The sequence below is a fragment of the Molossus molossus genome, unplaced genomic scaffold (genome assembly GCF_014108415.1).
Source record: "Molossus molossus isolate mMolMol1 unplaced genomic scaffold, mMolMol1.p scaffold_m16_p_14, whole genome shotgun sequence".
Classification (NCBI taxonomy): domain Eukaryota; kingdom Metazoa; phylum Chordata; class Mammalia; order Chiroptera; family Molossidae; genus Molossus; species Molossus molossus.
The window spans coordinates 35,257,381-35,279,672 of record NW_023425349.1 but is presented as its reverse complement, the minus strand read 5'-3'; the positions used below and the strand labels follow the sequence as shown (position 1 = coordinate 35,279,672).

Here is a 22,292-nt window from a genome sequence, read left to right as displayed (position 1 = left end):
AAAAGTATCCTTGGGTGAGGAATAAAAGAGTTACGACTATGTTGTAGTGGTCTTGGAACTAAGGGGATAGGGGTGAAACGCTCATATTTAATGCAGTAAACAATGAAAAAGACAATAAAAGTCCGGCCCATGTGGCTTGGTGGTTGAGCATCGGCCCATGTACCAAGAAGTCGCCAGTTCAATTCCCAGTCAAAGCACATGCCCAGGTTGTGGGCCCGATCCCCAGGAGGCGGCCAATCAATGTTCTCTCTCATTGATGTTTCTATCTCTCTCTTCCTGTCCCTAAAAATCAATAAAGAAAAAAAAAAAGACAATATAAAACTTTGCGAACGAGAGGGATGACCAGAGCCATTTTATTGGAACATTAATCTGGCTTCATACTGTGAATGGACTGGGAACATGAACACTAGTATTTCAGTGGTGAGGCAAAAAGGGTCTAAATTAGATAATGAGCCCTGGATGGTTTTGCTCAGTGGTTAGAGCAACAGCCCACAGACGAATGAGTCACGGGTTCAATTCCAGTCAAGGGCACATAACTTGGTTGCAATTCATCCCTAGCTCTGGTTGGGGTCGTGCCAGAGGCAGCCACTCGATGTGTCCCTTTCACATCGATGTTTCTGTCTCTCCCTCCCTCCCACTCTATCTGAACAAAAATGAAAAAAATGTCCTTGGGTGAGGATAAAAAAATAAATAAATAGCCCTGGCCGGTTTGGCTCAGCGGTTGGAGCGTCGGCCTGTGGTACAGAGAGACCCGGGTTCGGTTCCCACTGGGGGCACGTACCTCGGTTGCAGTTTGTCCCTGGTCCTGGTTGGTTGTGCGGGTGGCAGCCACTCGATGTGTCCCTTTCACATCAATGTTTCTCTCTTCCTCTCTCTCCTGCCTGCTCTATCTGAACAAAAAATAGAAAAATGTCCTCGGGTGAGAATAAAAAATAAATGAATAAATAAATAAATAAATTAGATAATGATAATGGAAATAAAAGAGATGAATACATGAAAAATTTGGCAACTGATTGGATGTGGAAGGTTGGGGAGAGAAAAGGAATCCAAGATGACCCTCAGATAAAATGTAATCTGGAAAAGGAGAGATAGGAGACCCCATTAAATTGGGTCTGGTAAGCGCTATTTCAGGAGCCACAATCATTTGCATAATTTAGAGGCTTACCATGTTGGCAGTCCAACTATTATCTGAGTAAGAAATCCTAATGATTTCAAGCCTGATTGTAGCATCAAAATGGCAGTCCATACATAATGAATGAGATATGAGGCCCTATCTTCTGCTACTTTTTGGACCTGCTGTAAATATCTGGTTAAGGAAAAATTTTATGGGCACATCCAGAAAAGTAAACTTGGGCCGATTTACTGTGGGTGACACTACCCCAGGTTCGATTCTATTTCATGTACCATTACATTAGAATGGAAATTTGTTAGGTCATCTAAGAAGAAACTGGGGGCCACAAAGCCAAATTTATCAGTTAGAAAAAAATCTCCAAAAGTTAGGAGGTGAGAAAATAATCTCTGCAGCATGATAAAGAGATCTATAAACTTTTAGTACGCTGAAAAATGTGATATGGTTTCAAGAGCAGTAAAATGTTTATAATTGTTGAATCTGGGTGATAGGTACCTGAGGGTTTATTATACCTTTGATTGAGCTTGAAAATGGCAATAATAAAGAATAAAAATATACATATCTAAAATCTGGCTTTAATGAACTTGATTTATATCTAACTCATAACTGGTCTTTAAGCAAGGATTAAAATCCATTCAGTGGTCAAATATCACCAATGGTCTTTAAGTTAAGTATGAGATAATAAAACAAAATACATTTTATATATCTGACATTTCTCAGGAAAAAAAGAAACAAATGAACAGAAGTAAATATGGGAATTTTTTTTTTTTTTGGCTTTTATTTCATGGAGTGTATGGCTGTTTTTTCTTTTCTTCTATAAGTTTTAGTAAATAACTTTAGATCTTGAGTAAAACACCTCAGAAAGCACTTATTGATTAAAGGGATTAATATCTTACCTTTCAATTAAATTTAGGTAATGATCTTTCCAGTACTTTCGTAAGTATTTTTCATGAAGATATGTGAACATGCAAGATTATTATAATTCATAAAGTCCTTTGCATCACATATACTTCCATTTAATCATACTTTATCAATAAGGCTGGATTAACATTCACTTTGGCCTTGATATAATCAGAGTTACATAGTTTATGTTTTAAATAAGTTTTTTTTCAGATTATAAAATATGTATTTATAGAATATCTCTGGAAAGATATACTTGTAACAGGTAATACTGGTTGCCTTCAAAGAGGAAATGAAATTAGAGAGGCACTTCTCACTGCATACCCTTTTATACCTTTTGATTTTGAAATAGGTGAATCTATCCTATTAAAATTTTTTTACTTTTTTCACATAGATTTTAAAAACATGGGAAACAGCCCTGGCCAGTTTGGCTCAGCGGTTAGAGCGTCGGCCTGCGGTCCGGAGAGACCCGGGTTCGGTTCCCGCTAAGGGCACGTACTTCGGTTGCAGTTTGTCCCCGGCCCTGGTTGGTCGTGCGGGTGGCAGCCACTCGATGTGTTCCTTTCACATCGATGTTTCTCTCTCTCTCTCCCTTCCTCTCTCTCCCTCCCACTCTATCTGTACAAAAAAATGGAAAAATATCCTCGGGTGAGGATAAAAAAAAAAAAAAAAAAAAAAAAAAAAAAAAAAACATGGGAAACAGAGAAGAAAATCAAATTATCTATAAATCTTGCTACTCAGAGATAGCCAGTTGACTTTTTTTTGGTTGAATTTTTATAAGAGCTTCTTTTAGCCAAATTGATGACATTGCTAGGAAGCAAGAGATTAAATGCTCTTGCTGCTGTTGACTTTTGATGTATTTCAGCACTATCTTTTTTTTCCTAATATTTTTCCTTTATTCAAGAAAATGGCCAGGTAGCTTGGTTGTTAAGAGCATCATCCTGATATGCCAAGGTTGTGGGTTCGATCCCTGGTCAGAGCACATACAAGAATCAACCAATGAATGTATAAATAAGTGAAACAACAAATTGATGTTTCTCTCTCTCCCCCTTCCTCTCTCTTTAAAAAAAATCAATAAATAAATAACTAAAAAGTGAAAGAAATTGGAATGAAACATATACAGGTTTTTTTTCTTTATTTTTTCACTTATTATGTTGAAATAAAATTTAATGGTGAGTAGTATAGCACATTACATGTATATGATCATATATACTAAGTCACAAAAGATTCGAAAAGATAGAATATTTAACGAACACAAACATATTGTTTGAATTGCTAAATAAAGTTAAAAATAAAACCCAAAGAATCTAGAATCGATATTTGTTTGCTATAAACCTCCTCTTTTTTCCCTCTCTACCTAAGTAAGTTAAAAGGTGAGGGAGCCCTCCCAACACTTTTATATTATAGCATTGATAGGTAAGGACTATGACCTATGAAAGCAAAGGTCCAAAGTTCAAACAGCAGAGAAAGTGCTATGGAAACTATGGGTATTCAATAAGTATTGATCAATGGTAATAACAAAGACGTAAGGTTATTGTGTTTTGGGATAATGGAAAAATACAAAAGATAAGCTGATGCCGCCTAGAGGGAATTATTGCGACAGAAGCATCATTAAGGCAGTCTTGGGTAGATGGTGATCGGATAGGGCTATTACTATGGCTGTAAGTAGCTATGGAACTAGGTATCATTACAACTAATTGTTCATTTGGACCATCTTCAAAATAAATACCTCCCACCTAGACTTAATAGACTGTGCATTGATTAGCAATCAATAAGGCTATTAAAGTGATTGGGTTAGTTATATAGTGGCCTAGTAATTTAGTGCCCATTGAAAGACTGGATTATTTTGGATGTTACTTTTAAACCCAATTTTAATAACCAAAGAAAAAGAAGAATGCAAAAGAGTGTTAACAATTTGACTTCAATGTTAAAGAATTTGTTCCAGTACAGTAAGATTTCAGTTGGCTAAGGTGAATTGCTAACTTGCCAGATTACTCACTTTTTTTGTTGTTGTTAATCCTCACCCAAAGATATTTTTTCCATTGACTTTTAGAGAGAGTGGAAGGGAGAGGCAGAGAGGGAGAGGGAGGGAGGGGGGGGGGAGAAAGAGAGAGAGAAACATTGATGTAAGAGAGACCCATCAATTTGTTGCCTCTTACATGTGTCCAGACTGGAGCCAGGATTTGAATCTGCAGCCCAGATATGTGCCCTTGACTGGGAATCAAACCCACAACATTTCAGTGCTCAGGCCAATGCTCTAACCACTTAGCAACACCAGCCAGGGCTACTTATCGCTTTTCTCTCTCTCTACCAATCACTGGGTTTTAGGTGGGTGTGTGAGAGACAGACAGAGACAGAGAGAGAATGAGAATAAAATATATAATATAAATGTCTTAAAGAGGCAGATTCAGAGTAAGATAAATACTTAATTCCCAAATCTTAACTTCTGGTGGATTACCCCTAGTTTTAGATTATTCATAACTGCTTCACGATTTTAGGAGTACCTAAGTTACAGTAACTTCCATCTACGGGGTTTGCTGCTTCCCTACGAGACTGAAGAGTTATCAGTTTAGAATAAGTTATTTTCATACCAAACCCTTGCTCCTTGGACTCTTCAGGATCATTCTGGCAGAGAGTGAACTTTTTTTTTTTAAATCCTCACCCAAGGATATTCTTTCCATTTATCTTCAGATGGGGGAGGGGGGTGAGAGAAAAATATTGAAGTGAGAGAGACACAATAACTAGTTGCCTCCTTCCTGCACGACCCCGACCAGGGCTGGGGACAGAACCACAACTGGAATTGAATCTGCAACTCATTGGTCCGCAGGCTGACGCTCTAACCAATGAGCCAAACCGACCAGGGCAGGAGTGAACATTTTTTATGTGTCCAAGCAACTAGTATTTTTTTTTTTTTTTTTTTTTTATCCTCACCCGAGGATATTTTTCCATTTTTTGTACAGATAGAGTGGGAGGGAGAGAGAGGAAGGGAGAGAGAGAGAGAAACATCGACGTGAAGGGACACATCGAGTGGCTGCCACCCGCACGACCAACCAGGGCCGGGGACAAACTGCAACCGAGGTATGTGCCCTTAGCGAGAACCGAACCCGGGTCTCTCCGGACCGCAGGCCGACACTCTAACCGCTGAGCCAAACTGGCCAGGGCCAAGCAACTAGTATTTTATTTAAACCCTTATGTGTTAAATGTGAAATTATATCCCTGGATTATATTCACCCACTGCAACCTACCCTGTACAAAGTGGCCTGCTCAAAGAGCCCAATTTCCACCAAATTAAGTCTACAGTCAAATACAGTTGAGAATCAAAATAAGCAACTGGTTGGCAATGTGGGACCTTGTTGCTCAAAATATATCCTTCATTATTAAACTCCAGACTCACACTCAATGAGAAGTTCACACTGTGAGAGATGGGTGAGAACTGAGAATGTGTGACCATCTCATAATAACTTTGGGACATATGTTCAGTGACTAGTCCCATCACCAATTCATTATTTAAATTATTTTTACCCCTTCATTCCCCCTCTTTTTGCTGCATATGTATAATTAAATTCACATAAAGCATGTTAAGTCTTATGATACAACACTACTGCACTAGAGTGGAGAAATTATGTTTTTGTATTTCCCACTGCACTATATTAAAAAAAAAAATAAAGGCCAGAACTTATATGCATGTATGCATGAACAATGGACATGGACAACAAAGCTGGGGACAGGGCGGGGAGGGAGAGGGAGGGGGGAATCAGTGGGGGAAAAAGGAGAAACATCTGTAACAAAAATAAATTAATTATAAAAAAAATAAAAAAATAAAGGCCCAGGGTATCAATGATTTAATGCACTGTCACATCATGGATGAATGCCAATACCCAAACCAGAAACTCATTAGAATTTCTATGCTGCCACTCAAACAAAAATAAAAAATCTGACATACGTGATAACATTAGTTCCAAACACAAAAGGAAAGCATCATACCTGCAGAATATATTGTGTGAGGTCGACTGCTTCTTTCTTCTCATGAACAAGTAGAGTTTCTTTGTCTTCTACAGTAATAATATTAATTTCTCCACGACGTATCTCCCTCATGCCTAGAGGGCGTTTTCGAACACAAACTCTGATTTTCTCCATCTCAGTCCAAGGATTATCTTTCTCTGAGGTGTTCTGTCTGATAAAGCATGTTAATAAGTAGGTCTTACTTTTTAATAATAGGATAAGGCTACTTAAGAGAACAAAGTATCAGTATATTTTGTTATAACTTAAGTATTTTATATATATATATACACACATATACATACATATATATGTATATATATGTAATTTATATAGTTGCATATTAAAGTTTGACACCAAGACAGTTCTTATTAGCTAAATCTTCGTGATTTTCTCTCTATCCCTATTTCACCCCACCTTTGTCCTTTCCCAAAAAATAAAAATCACCCCACTAGCCCTAAGAGTTTGCTTTAGCTCTAAAATATGTGTTTGGCTTCCAGATGTCATCTTCCAAATGGCTTCTAATGATGGATGCACTTTCTTTTTTTTTTTATCCTCACCCGAGGACATTTTTCCGTTTTTTGTTCAGATAGAGTGGGAGGGAGAGAGAGGAAGAGAGAGAGAGAGAGAGAGAAACATCGACGTGAAAGGGACACATAGAGTGGCTGCCACCCGCATGACCAACCAGGGCCGGGGACAAACTGCAACCGAGGTATGTACCCCTAGTGGGAACCGAACCCAGGTCTCTATGGACTGCAGGCCGATGCTCTAACCGCTGAGCCAAACTGGCCAGGGCTGGATGCTCTTTCTTTATGCCCCCCAAACTCAGGCTAATCAAGCATCAAAATCTAATGCAATATTCTGCTACCACCCCTCCAAGGCCTTTTCCAAGACCCAAACCCTTGCTTCCTTTCAACCCAATTATTCTTGTACATTTACTGCTTTCTTGATCATTCAATATAATTTCTCTTTTTTATCCTACCTGAGTTTACTGAGTACCTTGAATAAGGTGGTAAGTTTTTTTTTTTTTCTTTATTGATTTTAGAGAGAGAAGAAGGAAGAGGGAGAGAGAGAGAAACATTGATGAGAGAGAACATGGATTGGCTGCCTCCTGCATGCCCCCCAACTGGGGATTTGGCCCTCAACCTGGGCATGTGCCCTGACTAGGAATCGAACCGGCCACCTCTTGGTGCATGAGTTGATGCTCAACCACTGAGTCACACCAGCTGGGCAGGTGGTGGTTTTGATGTACTTTTCCCGTGTTCCTCCCAGATACGTTCTGCCTTTATCTTGTTCTCATACTTCCTTTTTTGCCCACCTAATATACAGTTATTTGTTAAAACACAATTCTACATTTCTTCTTCCTAGGACAATTTTATGACTGGTTCTGTCCACCACTAATTCAATCTTCTATTCAGATGCAATTCTTATCTGGCTCTGACTTCACTGAACTCATCAATCTTAATATCCAGAACATTTGAGGCAAATAGTCCTTTGGTTAGAGATACAAAATTCATCAGGTTTACTTGCTGAGCCTAATGGTGGTATATATGTACACTGTATATCTAAGAACTGACTACTTATCTATAAATTCCTCTTAAGCTAGGTAACAAGAAAATAGGATTTTGAAAGTAGGAGTTTTACAAGAATCAATGCCTTTAGTCTATATATTTAAGAATGTCTTAGCAAGACAAATTATTCCCTTGATACCTTAGAATTTGATTAATAGCCCCTAAAAAGCCTTCTATAATAGATTTTAAATATTTCACTATATAATTGTTTCATATCAATTTCAATTTTATGAGCCCTCTAACTAGCTAAAAAATTATTTTTTGACAGGATATAAATTAGTAAAAAGTGGCAAATACATTTTTAATATAATGTATAAAGGACTACTCAAGGCTTTTAAGGACTACTTTGTTTTTAACAAACATACAGCAGACTTTTGTTGTTGTTGTTAATCCTCACCTGAGGGTATTTTTCTATTGATTTTTAAAGAGCCTGGAAGGGAGGAAGGAAAGTGAGGAGGGTAGACAAAGAGAGGGAGAAAGAGGGAGAGGGAGAGAAACATCAATGTGAGAGAGAAACATTGATTGCCTCCTATAGAGCCCCAACCAGGGCTGGGATCAAACTTGCAACCCTAGAGTGTGTGGACTGACACACTCACCACTGTGCCACACTGGCCAGAGCTGATTTTTTTTTTTTTTGGTACGTCCCCCTAGCGGGAACCAAACCTGGGACTCTCTGATCCGCAGGCCTATGCTCCAACCACTGAGCCAAACTGGTCAGGGCTGATTTTTTTTTAACAGTCACTTTGGAGCAAAAATAACTTATCACCATTATTATTATTATTAATATATATTTTTGTAAAGCAATCAAAATTATACCTATTTTTTGTCAGATTGGCAAAAAATATATTTTTGATGTGCTGAAGAATTTTAGTAATTAGTTTATATGTGCCATGAGATGAAAAGGGTGGCAAATCACTGCTCAACAGTATACTGTGCTGCCAGTTATTGTTGTTTTTGGATACTGTGCTGTGTTCATGTTTAAGGTAGGCTAGGCTAAGCCATGATGCTTAGTAAATTAGGGGTATTAAATGTATTTTCAATTTATGATATTTTTAACTTACAATGGGTGAGTTAATAATAATATAAAAGGTGAGAAAGTTCAATTAAACAGCTTTTGCTCTGGGTTTGTCACAAAACAACCTCTATAACAGCACTTATCTCACCATATGGTTGGTTGTCTGTCTTCCCACTCATCCTGCTCACTAAGAGACTAACATTCTCCAGATATCCTAACGTTTATATCTAGAATCAAGCCAAGCAGAGTTGGTACTTAATATTTGCCAAATAAATGAAACAGCAACATTTAAACTAAAATATCCATTCTGTCAAAATAAATAATGCAAAGTGGTATCTTTAATCTATTTATAAGTAATTCCAATTTAGATTTTTATGTGTTGTTCTACATAAGACTGTAATAGTCAAGCAAATATGTATTCTTTCATCAATATGACAGCAATAATTCTAGTTTTGATGGTCATAAGACTATCTAGTCCTCTCACAATTGAAAGAGGAAAACAATACTGTATGTTCTGTGCTCTGCTAAACCAACCTCCCTCAAAAGAGTTTTCAGAAACACTATAAAATTCACTTATGTATTTCAAATGACTAAAGGTTCTTTTATCCTAAAAATCGGGTCATATATAAATAAATAAATAAATAAATAAATAAATAAATAAATAAATATTACACACACACACACACACACACACACACACACATATTTTTAAATAAAAGAACTGGTTGTTTATGAGATCCTCTGAAACTGTAGCCAATATAAGGCCAGATATCAATACCTTATTTTAAGGTATAAATAATAGCTTTAAAAAGAAAGAGAGAAAGAAAATGTGGCTTAAGAACAGTATTTCATTTCTCCATAACTTACCATCTAAAACTTTTAAAGTAACAAAACACATAATACATGTTATTGAATTTTTTCTATTACACCAATGTTAGTATTAAGTATTACTTGATATTTTACCTCTAGGGACCTTATTTAAAATTCTAACTTATTGTCACCCTGACTCTCAAATCCTAAACTCCATCAAAAGTGCCTTACTCTTTGCAATCACCAAAATCACCTGTTCTTCTGGGGCTAGAATTGTAGAAGGTACACAAAATCAGGACCATATTTCAATATGTGCAGGTAAACTAACTGCTCCAAAGACCTACTTAATTCAACTAAATGTTTCTTGTTTTGTTTTTAAACTAAGCTTACGTCTCCTGGTTGGTTGAAGTGAATTTGAGAGCCTTAAAAAAAATATATCTATCTATCTATCTATCTATCTATCTATCTATCTATCTCCTGTCAATTGTGTAAATTTTCCCCCACTGTATAAGGCTAGTTAACTATTTTACCTTCATGGATGCACTAGATGTATCATGTTACGCTACAATAAATAATAGAAATAGGTCTGCTATAGGAACCTGGCAAATAGCAGCTGTCTGATATACATGAACAATATCATCTTTCTCCCATCTAGAAAGTCCCAAGCCTACATTAATTTTCCCCTATCAAGGTATTTCTATTATCAATGCAGAAGCTGCTATCATTTCCTATAAATGAGGAGTCAGTTGCACTCCTCTGGTCATGAAGAGGCCTGCTCTTGCCTGAGGCTATCTTACCTTCATAAATAAATAAGTAAATAAATAAATAAAGAAGATAAAAATAAATTATAAATAAATAAGAAAACAAATTATTACCTGACAGCAGAATGAGGGATTCCATAGTTATACCCTGAAACATGAGAGACTCTTTGAATAATGGGAATATCACGATCCCCCAGTATTGGAGAAAAGTGATTTGATGACAAGAGTGAAGTGTTAATTTCTGTTTGCCCATAGGAATCAGCAGTTGTGGCATTCAGAATTCTTGTTTTTGTTTGGTACTGGGAATCATCTGGTAGTATGTGCTCCAGCACTTTTAGGTAACTAGACTTCTGTTCACTTGCAAAAAAATCTGAAAAATTGCACATTTCAAACACATAGTTACTGGTAGTTCTGTCCTTGTTGTCAGCAGGAGAATCAAAATGCAGTTGTCTACGAGGTCCAGATCTGGGTTCCCGAGGCTTGCTCTGCAGGCTGCTTGTCTGAAGAGGATACTCTGGGTTACTGACTGCTTTATCTTCTTCCTGCATAATCTTAATGATTTTGATAAGTTGGAAGAGACGTTTGCGGTCATTCATGTCTTGGACTCCCAATTTGGAGTAGTCCTTCATTGTAACCTTTGCTAATTCATCTATTTTCTGAAGGCCAAGGGCAGTAAAATGAGGATAATACTGTGCAAGTTCAGCTTCACAAAGACATTCATACAACCAGGATGTCATTTTTGTGATAGGTTTCTATAAACTCGGAAGAAAAAAAAGTCATTAATTTGAAATACAGTATATATAATACAATGTATTCCTTTAACAAATGAAAACCACAGAACATGCAGAAAAATACATTCTAGCACAGCAAGTTTTAAATAAATATATTTTGCTTCTGAAATGATTAAATAGCATAATGCATGAACAAAGATGCTTATGATGCATTTGTAGTAACAGATATAGTTTATTAATCTGCTTAATAAAGAGACTTTCAATTGTACATATGCATAGCTATAGGCATATACACTTAACACAAGTCACTTACTTATTTCTAGGTAGTTCTTTCCAACTTTGCAATGTCTACATAACACATGCCACAAACTACTGAAACACAGCTCCCAACAACTGATTGTAGCAGGACTAATTTTAGATGTTCAAGTTAATGTCAAACAACTGTTTCCATGATTAATGAACAAAGGCTAAGAACTCTTTTAGAATGGAAAGCAGAATTAAACAGCAAACCACAGAGGATTATAAACTAATATAACTCTGAGAAAATCATATTTGTATCTGCTAAGCATTGGTAAAAGTTAGTTGTATAAAGAGGTAAAAACATCATTAATTCAAAATTTACAATTCACAATTTCAGATCTTTCTGAAATGTAGGTGGTTGTAGATGTCTACCTGTACAGAACATGAATAAAAGAGTTTACCTAGGAAATTAATACTATGGTCAAGATTTTAAATGACTACACATTAAAATGCTTAATATGCCAAGATATTTAATAAATACTAACAAATGATGTGGTAACAACATATAATCCTGGTCTATTATTAAAGTCAGGACCTTAGGAGTTTCTCTATACCACTGTTAAGTTCAAGTTCAAGAGAACTTGCAGGGTTTTTTGGAGGGGGAGTGTTCAAATTTATTATTAACTTATGGGTTTCTACATATTTCATGTATTCCAATTAATTGCCTTAAGTCTTTGACAACTTCATCTTGTATATTTCCTAGCCAAAACCTAAAATTGGCTTTCCTCCAAGAAACTAGAAGCAGCTGTGCATTGTCCCACATCCAGCTAAAGGTTATACATTCCCAGGAAGAAAGGATAAAGAAAGTAGAGAGGGCCTGGGGATTAGGGAAAGAGGGAAAGAATGAGTACAACCCCATTGGCTCTGCTCTTCCCTTTGGAGATCAGGGACAGCTCTTTACAGCCACAAATAGCTAATCCAGAAAGATCACTACTCCTTTCATATTTGAGTTTCTGAACAGTCTCTCTAGGTCAATTTCCAACTTTATGTCAACTCCAAACAACTGTGGCTTCTGGAAGAACTTAAGAAAAGCTCTGAGCCTAGCAAGTGTGGCTCAGTGGATTGAGTGTCGTCCCAAGGACTGAGAGGTGCTGGTTTGATTCCTGCACAAGGGCACATGCCTGGGTTGCGGGCTCCATCCCCAGTAGGGGGTGTGCAGGAGGCAGCTGGATCAATGTTTCTAACATAGATGTTTCTATCTCTCTCTCCCTTCCTCTCTCTAAATGATCAATATACATATTTAGAAAAGAAAAAATAGAAAAACTTTGAGGCATGAGAATCTGGGGCTGGAGGGTATCAAGTCATTTCCATTTTATTTCTTGTACCCCTTCCTTGTCACACTGTGACTATAAGGATGTAAACAGAGTTCTTAAACATAAAGGTGATAGGATATAATAATCACTAAGAAGCAGAACAATCAGACAAATGGAATATAGGGCCAAAATTTGTAGTAAATTAAATGTTTCAAATATTTTAAGAAATTTGTCTGATCTCAAATGTCTTCTATTACTACTGGTTCATAAAGATTCATATAAAAATGACAAATGGGCCCTGGCGGATGTGGCTCAGTTGGTTGGGCATCCTCCAGTGCACTGAGATGTTACCAGTCTGATTCCCAGAGAGGGCACTTGCCTGGGTTTTGAGATGGCTCCCCAGTAGGGGGCATGCAGGAGGCAGCCAATCTCTCTCCCTCTCCCTTTCTCTTTTGAAAATAAATGAAAACATATTTAAACAAGAAAAAATGATGAATGGGTAAAGGAAGAGTTTGATGTCAAGACTGATTGTTGATTTGACTTATTTGAGCATTCCTACTATCATAGCTCTAACTTTACTGGATAACCTAGGGCAAAGAGGGCAAACACATAGCCTACACATAGTGCTACTTTCCCCCTCTCACATACCCATAATAAAAAAATCCAAATCAATTTCAGCATTCTTTTTTATTAAGTTCTGAACCAGCCTTAGGATCCCCCTTTTTGTAAACAATACCGTACAATTCCATGAGTTTTGACAGCTATATAAACCTGTAAAACCACCACCACCACAATTAAAATACAGAATATCACCCACAAGACTCTTTATGCCTCTTTATATCCTTCCTTCCTGCTGCCCCTAGACCTAGGCAACCATTGATCTGTTTTTTTTTGTCATTATGTATTAGTTTGCATTTTCTAAAAGTTTAATATAAATGGAATTATACTATATTCTCTTTTGTATCTGGCTTTTCTCGGCATAATGATTTGAGATTTATCCAGATGCACATATCATGCACACACGCACACACACACACTTTACTTAGGAGGAGAAAAATTAGAATAAAGCAGTGAGTTGTCCAAGATAACACAGCTCTCAAGTGATATTTCTAAGATTGGAACTTAGGTCTTTTCATGGCTAATCCTGTGTTCTTTTCACGATTCCTTGCTGCCTTTTGCAGAAGTAGCTGCAAAGACAGCCCCATTGCCAGCCCCTCTACCAGGCCCATTATCTATCCAGCTCAGTAGATTGGCTGCTTCCTGGCAGATCAGTGTGGAAGGCATGGAATCTCACAGCTGCCACTACCAGGAAAATGCCCTGCAAATCAGTGAAACACAATGGGGGACAGATGGACATGTTTTTACATGTAAGTCCACTCACATTCAATGCCACAACTATGTAGAGTTCCCCTTTGTGACAAATACAGAGACTGCTAGGTCTCAGCTGTTGGGGGTAACAATCAGAAATAGAGTCTTGGAAGAAATCCAGTTGGCAGAAATTTACATGTTCATATCCTGGTGGCAGAGAAAATAAACTGGAAGGGGAACACATGAAACTTTATACATAGTTAAGGAAGTTTATTCACATTCCAGGATGTGGAAAAAATCCAACTATTTAACATGCTCCCTCAATCTCTCCATTTATCTATCTAAACTATGTAACTCTATCCACCAAAAATGCCTGAAACTGAACTTGGAATCAGATAATTCTCAGGCATTTAGCTGTGTGACCTTGGGCAAAATCACTTAGTTTCTCTGAATTTCATTTCCCTCTCTCAAAGGATGCAGTAAGACATTTATGTAAAAGAAAGATGAAAATAGTAAAAAATTCCATAAGGATGGGGCCATGTTCTCTTATTTACCACTGGATCACTATGCCTGGCATGTAGAAGTGTCGAATTTTTAGAAACAAATATATGCGCCATGCCCTGGCCGGTTTGGCTCAGCGGTTAGAGCGTCGGCCTGTGGTCCGGAGAGACCCGGGTTCGGTTCCCGCTAAGGGCATGTACCTCGGTTGCAGTTTGTCCCTGGCCCTGGTTGGGTCGTGTGGGTGGCAGTCACTCGATGTGTCCCTTTCATGTCGATGTTTCTCTCTCTCTCTCTCCCTCCCACTCTATCTGAACAAAATATCAAAAAACGTCCTCAGGTGAGGATAAAAAAAATATATATATGTATATATGTGTGTGTGTATATATATATATATATATGCGCGCCATATAAATGACTTTTAGCACTATTAAAAGATGGTTTATTTACAGTAAATCCTCACTTAACATCATTGATAGGTTCTATAACTAAGCAAAAAGACATACAGTGATACCTCGGTTCTCGAACATAATTCGTTCCAGGAGGACGGTCGAGAACCGAATTGTTCGAGAACCGAAGCAATGAAACCAATAGGAAAGCGTGACTCCACAAAGCGTGACTCTCTCTCTGCACTCACACTGATGACGCAAGCAAGGCGCGCTGGGCCGAATGAACGCCATTCGGCTCAACTCGGCTCATCTCGGAAGTTCGAGTTCCAAATATTTGTTCGGATTCCGAGACAAAAGTTTCTCGAATCTCCATTTGGTCGAAAACCGAGGCGTTCGAGAACCGAGGTATCACTGTATAACAAAACCAATTTTACTATAGGCTAATTGATAGAAAGAAGAGTTAAGTTTCTCTGGCATTTTATGAGTGTTATAATGAAACTTTAATTGAGGATCTGCCATATTTGACTGATAAAAAGCTGAATATATAACACAGAATCAAAAGGTAAGGGATTAGAAATACTGAAGATGTACTATACTTGCAAAATATATTAATTAATAGTAACACTATGTGTAAGCTTCTACTAATTTAAAACTATTTCATTAATGACAAGTGTACAAGTATTTTTCTCTCCTCCACTGACATAAATAGTTGCCAAACATGCTTCATTACCATAGTTAATGTGGAGCTAGATGATGCTACATATCAAAAAACCAACACTAGATGCAGTCATGTACAGTCTTAATGATTTTTTTAATCCTCATCTGAGGACATTTTTGCATTTATCTTCAGTTAAAACATGAGGGAGAGAGGGGTGAAAAGAGAGAAACATGATTGTGAGAGAGAGACACATCGACTGGTTGCCACCCACACGACCCCAACCAGGGTGGGGGCAAACTGCAACCGAGGTACGTGCCCTTAGCGGTAACCGAACCCAGGACTCTCTGGTCTGCAGGCCGATGCTCTAACTGCTGAGCTAAACTGGCCAGGGCCTTAATGATTTTTTAAATCAGCTTTATTGAGGTATAATTTATATATAATAAACTAGACCCATTTTAGCATACAATTATGAGTCTTGACAAATATTTACCCATGTAATCACATCAATCAAAATAAAATCAAGACAATCCATCAACTAACATAAATCCAGAAGCAGATATTGTAACTTCAAAAAACTTGAAGAAAATATCAGAATCTACTGTTGCCTGCTTTTCTAATTGTCCAAATTATTCAATATTTCTAATAAAAATTTTCAATCACTATAAAAAAGTACAAAACCTAAATCTAAAGTCTATATATTCCTTGCCAATCAGAAAAACTGGGGGAAAATGGCCCAAGTTCTAAATCATCAAGTTATTTCTAGTTTCACAAATTCATGTGATATCCTAAATACTTCAATTATCAAAGAGGAAATGAAAATAATAAAGGGTCAATAAATTTCTCTAGGACATCATCAAATTTTAACAACTTTCTTGAGATATATCTCACATACCATAAAACTCACCTGTCTAAAGGAAATAATTCAATAGTTTTGAGTTGAATTCAGAGTTCTGCAACCATCACCACAGTTTAGAACATTTCTATCACTCCAAAAAGAAACTCTCTAATATTAAACTTTGCATGTTAAACTAGCAATTGAAAGGGAAAAACTCTTCCCTAAAACATTCATTGTTATAATTATCAATGACAAAATTAACCATGAAAGAAACCGAGAAAAGGTATTGAAATTTCTATAGAAATTTGGGCTTGTCAAATAAGAGTTGTCAAGAATGTACATGACTTCAAATCGAGAGTGAAATCTCAAGAGCTTTATTGGGTAAATTAGAAGGGCATCACAAACATGTTGTAGGTGAGTGTGATTGGCCATTGTTTTTAAAAAGTAATGCAATATAAGCCTAATAATGAATAAACCAAAGTCTATTCCATTTTATTAAGATGCTTAGAAACCCTATCCTTACTTATTTTAAATAAAATAAACCTGTTTGGCCCTGGCCAGTTTGGCTCAGCGGTTAGAGCGTCGGCCTGTGGTCCAGAGAGACCCGGGTTCGGTTCCCGCTACGGGCACGTACCTCGGTTGCAGTTTGTCCCCAGCCCTGGTTGGTCGTGCGGGTGGCAACCACTCGATGTGTCCCTTTCACGTCGATGTTTCTCTCTCTCTCTCTCTTCCCCTCTCTCCCTCCCGCTCTATCTGAACAAAAAATGAAAAATGTCCTCGGGTGAGGATAAAAAAATAAAATAAATAAAATAAAAAATAAACCTGTTTGTTTGTGTTTTATTGTTAATCCTCACCCGAGGATATTTTTCCATTAATTTTTAAATAGAGTGAAAGGGAGGGTGGGAAGGAGAGAGGGAGGGAAAGAGAGAAACATCAATGTGAGAGAGACACCTCAATTGATTGCCTCCCACATGACCCTGACCGGGCTGGGGATCGAACATGCAACCCAGGTACATGCCCTTGACCAGGAATTGAACCCATTACCCTTTAGTTCCAAGGATAATGCTCTAACTGCTGAGCCAAACCGGCCAGGGTGAGAAACCTGTTTTTTTAAAAAAGCTTACTCATTTGTACATGGATTTCAGAGTACCACATAATCTTTGTTATTTTTATAACGGCTAACTAAATAATTATCTTTAAAAGTATATTTATTTATTACAAAGAAAACAGAGAAGAGGAAAGTAAAATGTGGCTTTGGGTAACTTTTACAGTTGCTGAAAACCTTTGTGTTCATGGCCTTTTAAAACATAAAAATTTTTTCCCTGGCCAGTTTGGCTCAGTGGTTAGAACGTCGGCCCGCAGACCAAAGAGACCCGGGTTTGATTCCGGCCAAGGGCACATACCTTGGTTGTAGTTCATCCCTGGCCCCAGCTGGGGTTGTGCAGAGGCAGTCAGTTAATTTCTCAATGTCTCTCTCTCTCTCTCTCTCTCTCTCTCTCTCTCTCTCCCCCTCCCTCCCACTCTATCTGAAGATAAATGGAAAAATATCCTCAGGTGAGGATTAAAAATAATAATAATAAATAAAAATTTTCACAATTTTTTTTTTTTAATCCTCACCCAAGGACATTTTTCTATTTTTTGTTCAGATAGAGTGGGAGGGAGGGAGGGAGGGAGGGATGGAGGGAGAGAAAGAGAGAAACATTAACATGAAAGGGACACATCGAGTGGCTGCCACCTGCACGACCCAACCAGGGCCGGGACAAACTGTAACCGAGGTACGTGCCCTTAGTGGGAACCGAACCCAGGTCTCTCTGGACTGCAGGCCAACGCTCTAACCGCTGAGCCAAAGCAGCCAGGGCAATTTTCACAATTTTTACAGATATAAATTTATGTTCCCAATTAAAAACAATTTCTCCATTCAAAATGGAATTTCAAATTACATATCCTGAGCAACTTCTGAAATAACTAAAAGTTCACAAATGCCAGACATATGTGAGGTAATTAAAAAATACAGCCAGGCCCTGGCCGGTTTGGCTCAGCGGTTGGAGTGTCGGCCTGCGGTACAGAGAAAAAATACAGCCAGCCCTGGTTAGAGCATTGGCCAGTGCACTGAAAGGTTGTAGGTTTGATTCCTGGTCAAGGACACCTACCTAGGTTGCAGGTTTGATCCCTGGCCCCAGTCAGGGCATGTGCGGGAGGCAACCAATAGATGTATCTCTCTCACATCAATGTTTTGATGTCTCTCCACACCCCCCCTTTCTTAAAAAAAAAAAAAAAAAAAAATCAATGAAAAAAATATCCTCAGGTGAGGATTAACAACAATAAATACTGCCAAACAATAAACAGAACTCATATGTAACTAACTCTAAATAGAACCTGATAAATACAACCTAAAAAATTATTTAAATGATCATTAAATTTTTAAATAAACATTTCTGCATGGAAAAACTTTTTAAAAGGCACTTTAGGCAAGTTACATTTATGAAATGTAAAAGGATAATATTTACTTCTAAATACGATTCTATTATGTTTGAGAGAAAGTTCTTAATGTAAGGGCAGAAAACATACTGTTCTCTAGAAAAAGAAAATAAAGGGGCAGTGAAGCAGAAGTTTATTTTCGCTTAGGGAGAAAAGAAAGGTGTGGCCTTGGCCAGTCTGGCTCAGAGGTTAGAGCGTTGGCCCGAGGTCCAGAGAGACCCGGGTTCAGTTCCCACTAAGGGCGCGTACCTCGGTTGCAGTTTGTTCCCGGCCCTGGTTGGTCATGTGGGTGGCAGCCACTCGATGTGTCCCTTTCACGTCGATGTTTCTCTCTCTCTCTTCCTCTCTCCCCCTCCCACTCTATCTGAACAAAAAATGGAAAAATGTCCTTGGGTGAGGATTAAAAAAAAAAGGTGTGGAAGAAGAAAATACACTAAATTAGAAAAAGCAGAGGGTTATGGAGAATTTTCAGAGTAAAGGATCATGGGGCTAAATCAATAACACTGAAAAACAGTTTGGCATTATCTTTGAAGTTGAGTCTTGTATCATACAACCAAGCAACTCAAACTGAGAAAAACTTTTGCACATGTGCTTCAGAAGGCACATACAACAATGTTCATAGCAGCACTGTTCATAAGAGCCAAAAACTGAAAATAACCTGAACGTCCACTGGATGAAGAAAAGATATATAAATCTGGCATGTTCAGATAATGGAATATTATACAATAATGAAAACAGAACAAATTAACAGCTACCCTAAACAGTTTATCAAATCTCAGAAATATCATGAGAAAAAAATATCTCAGAAAATGATGTTCCTTTCTAAAGGCTTAAAAGCAAGCAAATCTAATGCATTACCCATGCATCTAAACACAAAATATAGGATAATGGTTACCTCTGAGGGGAGAGAAGGGAAACAGGGAACAGGAAGAGAACATCGGGAGATTATATGCTAGGTCTTGGGTATTTATTCATTTTGTCTTACACTGTATAACTTACATATATTTCACACATTCTTTGGTATATACCATAGTATATTTGTATACAAAAAAAAAAAAAAAAGAATCCTACTAACCAGGTCAACAAAGACCATCTAGTCTATAGCTGATCTACTCTATAGTATTTGTATTCCTTCAAACCTTGCAGTTTGACTTGCATAGTGCTTACATTTTTTTTTAGAATTAGTTATAATATTCAAAATCAGGAGCAATTAAAAATACCCAGTTTCTGCCCGGCCGGTGTGGCTCAGTGGTTGAGTACTGACCCATGCATCGAAAGGTCACCAGTTTGATTCCCGGTCAGGGCACATGCTCAGGTTGTGGGCCAGATGCCCAATAGGGGGCATGCAGGAGGCAGTCAATTGATGTTCTCTCTTATCGATGTTTCTATCTCTCTCTCCCTGTCCCTTCCTCTCTCTAAAATCAATAAAGGAAAAAACAGTTTTTTAAAAATCCAGTTTTGCCCTGGCAGGTTTGGCTCAGCGGTTAGAGCATCAGCCTGTGGTCTGGAGAGACCTGGGTTCGGTTCCCGCTAAGGGCACATACCTCGGTTGCAGTTTGTTCCTGGCCCTGGTTGGGTCGTGTAGGTGGCAACTACTCGGAAAAAAAACCCAAAAAACCCAGTTTCTGCTTTTCTTAAAAATGAATAGATACAGTTACATTTAGATCTACAATAAAATAAGGTAACAACAGACCTAAACTGAGTAGTGACTGCTCGCTTTAGGAGAGCATATTCTATTCTATAGCCCATGATCCATTGCTCCTGATTCCTTTATACCAACCAGCTATATTTATTTACATTAACTGGATGGCCCTGTGGGCATTTGAGTTTGAGAACCAGGATCAGGTCTAACACCCTCATTTTATGTGATAAATGAGGCTCTGAATGATTGACTTTCCTAAAATCACATGGCTTTGTTTGGTAGGTTAAACTTCAGTGGCCTTTTCAATCAACTTACTATTTTCCACTCTCTACTTACTCAATTATAGGCTCTATTTTTATTTATTATTTTTTTTCAAACACAGCAAAACTTTATTTAGAAAGTCACAAAAGTAGAAGAAGTGAGCCAGATGGGCTGCGTGGGCTCAGGAAACAAATTACAGAGACAAAAGAAGGGCCCTTGGTACTTAGGAGAAAGAAAGTAAAGATACACACTTAAAGGAAGAAGGCACAGGTGGCTCTAGAGAGAGTGTGTGTGCATAATTAGATGTTTTAAATGAATGTGCTGTTCCTGAAAATAAGGGACTACAAAGGAAGGTCAGCAGACATTAAAACATATTATTTGCTCTCTAATTATTATTAAAATTTAATAAATTATTATTAAAATAAGAACTAAAATAGCTTCTGACTACCAAGAAACATTTCTTCATCTGAATTCCCCTAAACTGTGCCAATGACCACTTTTTAAACTATATAGAACTGCTTCATTGAAATATAATTCATGTACCATACAATTCACCCATTTAAAGTGAATTCAGCCCTGGCCGGTTTGGCTCAGCGGTTAGAGCGTCGGCCTGCGGTCTGGAGAGACCCGGGTTCGGTTCCCGCTAAGGGCATGTACCTCGGTTGCAGTTTGTCCCCGGCCCTAGTTGGTCGTGCGGGTGGCAGCCACTCGATGTGTCCCTTTCACATCGATGTTTCTCTCTCTCTCTCTTCCTCTCTCTCCCTCCCACTCTATCTGTACAAAAAAAAAAAAAGGAAAAATGTCCTCAGGTGAGGATGAAAAAAAAAAAAAAAAGTGAATTCAATGGCTCTTAGCATGTTTATATATTAAACCCCCAACCCATTTAGCCCTAAGCAACCACTAATAATGATCACTTTTTAAGGGATTACTAACAAAGTCCTTAGGCCCACTCTGACATCAAAATAGGGTACAATACAAACCCAACATTCTCAATTTTCATTAAAATGTTTCTGTACCCCATGTTAGGCATAAGGATCCTAATTAAGAATATAAGAAATTCAGTGTTATCAGTGGGAGATTAAAAGGTGAATAATACAGTATATACATTTTCCTCCAACAAGGGAATTAGTTATTTCAAACTCTAGGGATTATTCTATCTATAGACTACTGATCTCAACAGAACACAAGTGATACTAGACAACTGCTTAAATAACAGCTGTGAAGGAATGTGAATATATGATACTTAATGGAATTCTTAAGGCTAGATGTAAGTTTTGGGGCACCAATCCTGAGTTACACACAAAAGTAGTTTTTGAGAGATTATTTCTTTTTGTAACAAAAAAAAAAGTTTCAAGTTTGTTTGCAGTTAAGTAGCTAACATTTGCTATTACTGAAATTCCTTCTTTTCAAGAGCCACATCATGAGGTTATTAAGTTTCTAAATTTGCTGAAAAGCATGGAAGCAATCACCTAAAAATAAAAATAAAATTGTTAAACCCAGTAATCTTAAAACAGTGCAAGTATTTCTCTAAACATAGAGATTTAATTTTGAAAGAATTCCCAGTAACAGGTGGTAACCAACATTAAGTTTTAAAAAGTGTTTATTTTTATTTATTTTTAATATGTTTTTATTGATTATTTAGAGAAAGGAAGGGGGGGAGAGAGAGAGAGAGAGAGAGAGAGAGAGAGAAACATCGATGTGAGAGAGAACCATCAATCGGCTGCCTCCTGCACACCATCTACTGGGGATTGATT

General features: G+C 37.6%; 1 protein-coding gene across 1 annotated transcript in view; it reads right to left on the bottom strand.

Moving 5' to 3' along the window:
- Positions 1 to 10,937, bottom strand: part of KIF24 (kinesin family member 24) — a 54,828-nt gene extending 43,891 nt beyond the window's left edge. The window contains exons 1-2 of the mRNA XM_036260294.1: positions 10,300 to 10,937; positions 6,014 to 6,203 (exon numbers count right to left, since the gene is read on the bottom strand). Coding sequence (XP_036116187.1) covers positions 6,014 to 6,203; positions 10,300 to 10,922 — 813 coding nt within the window. The 5' untranslated portion in view covers positions 10,923 to 10,937. The remainder of the gene's footprint in view (positions 1 to 6,013; positions 6,204 to 10,299) is intronic.
- Positions 10,938 to 22,292: the final 11,355 nt, after the last annotated feature.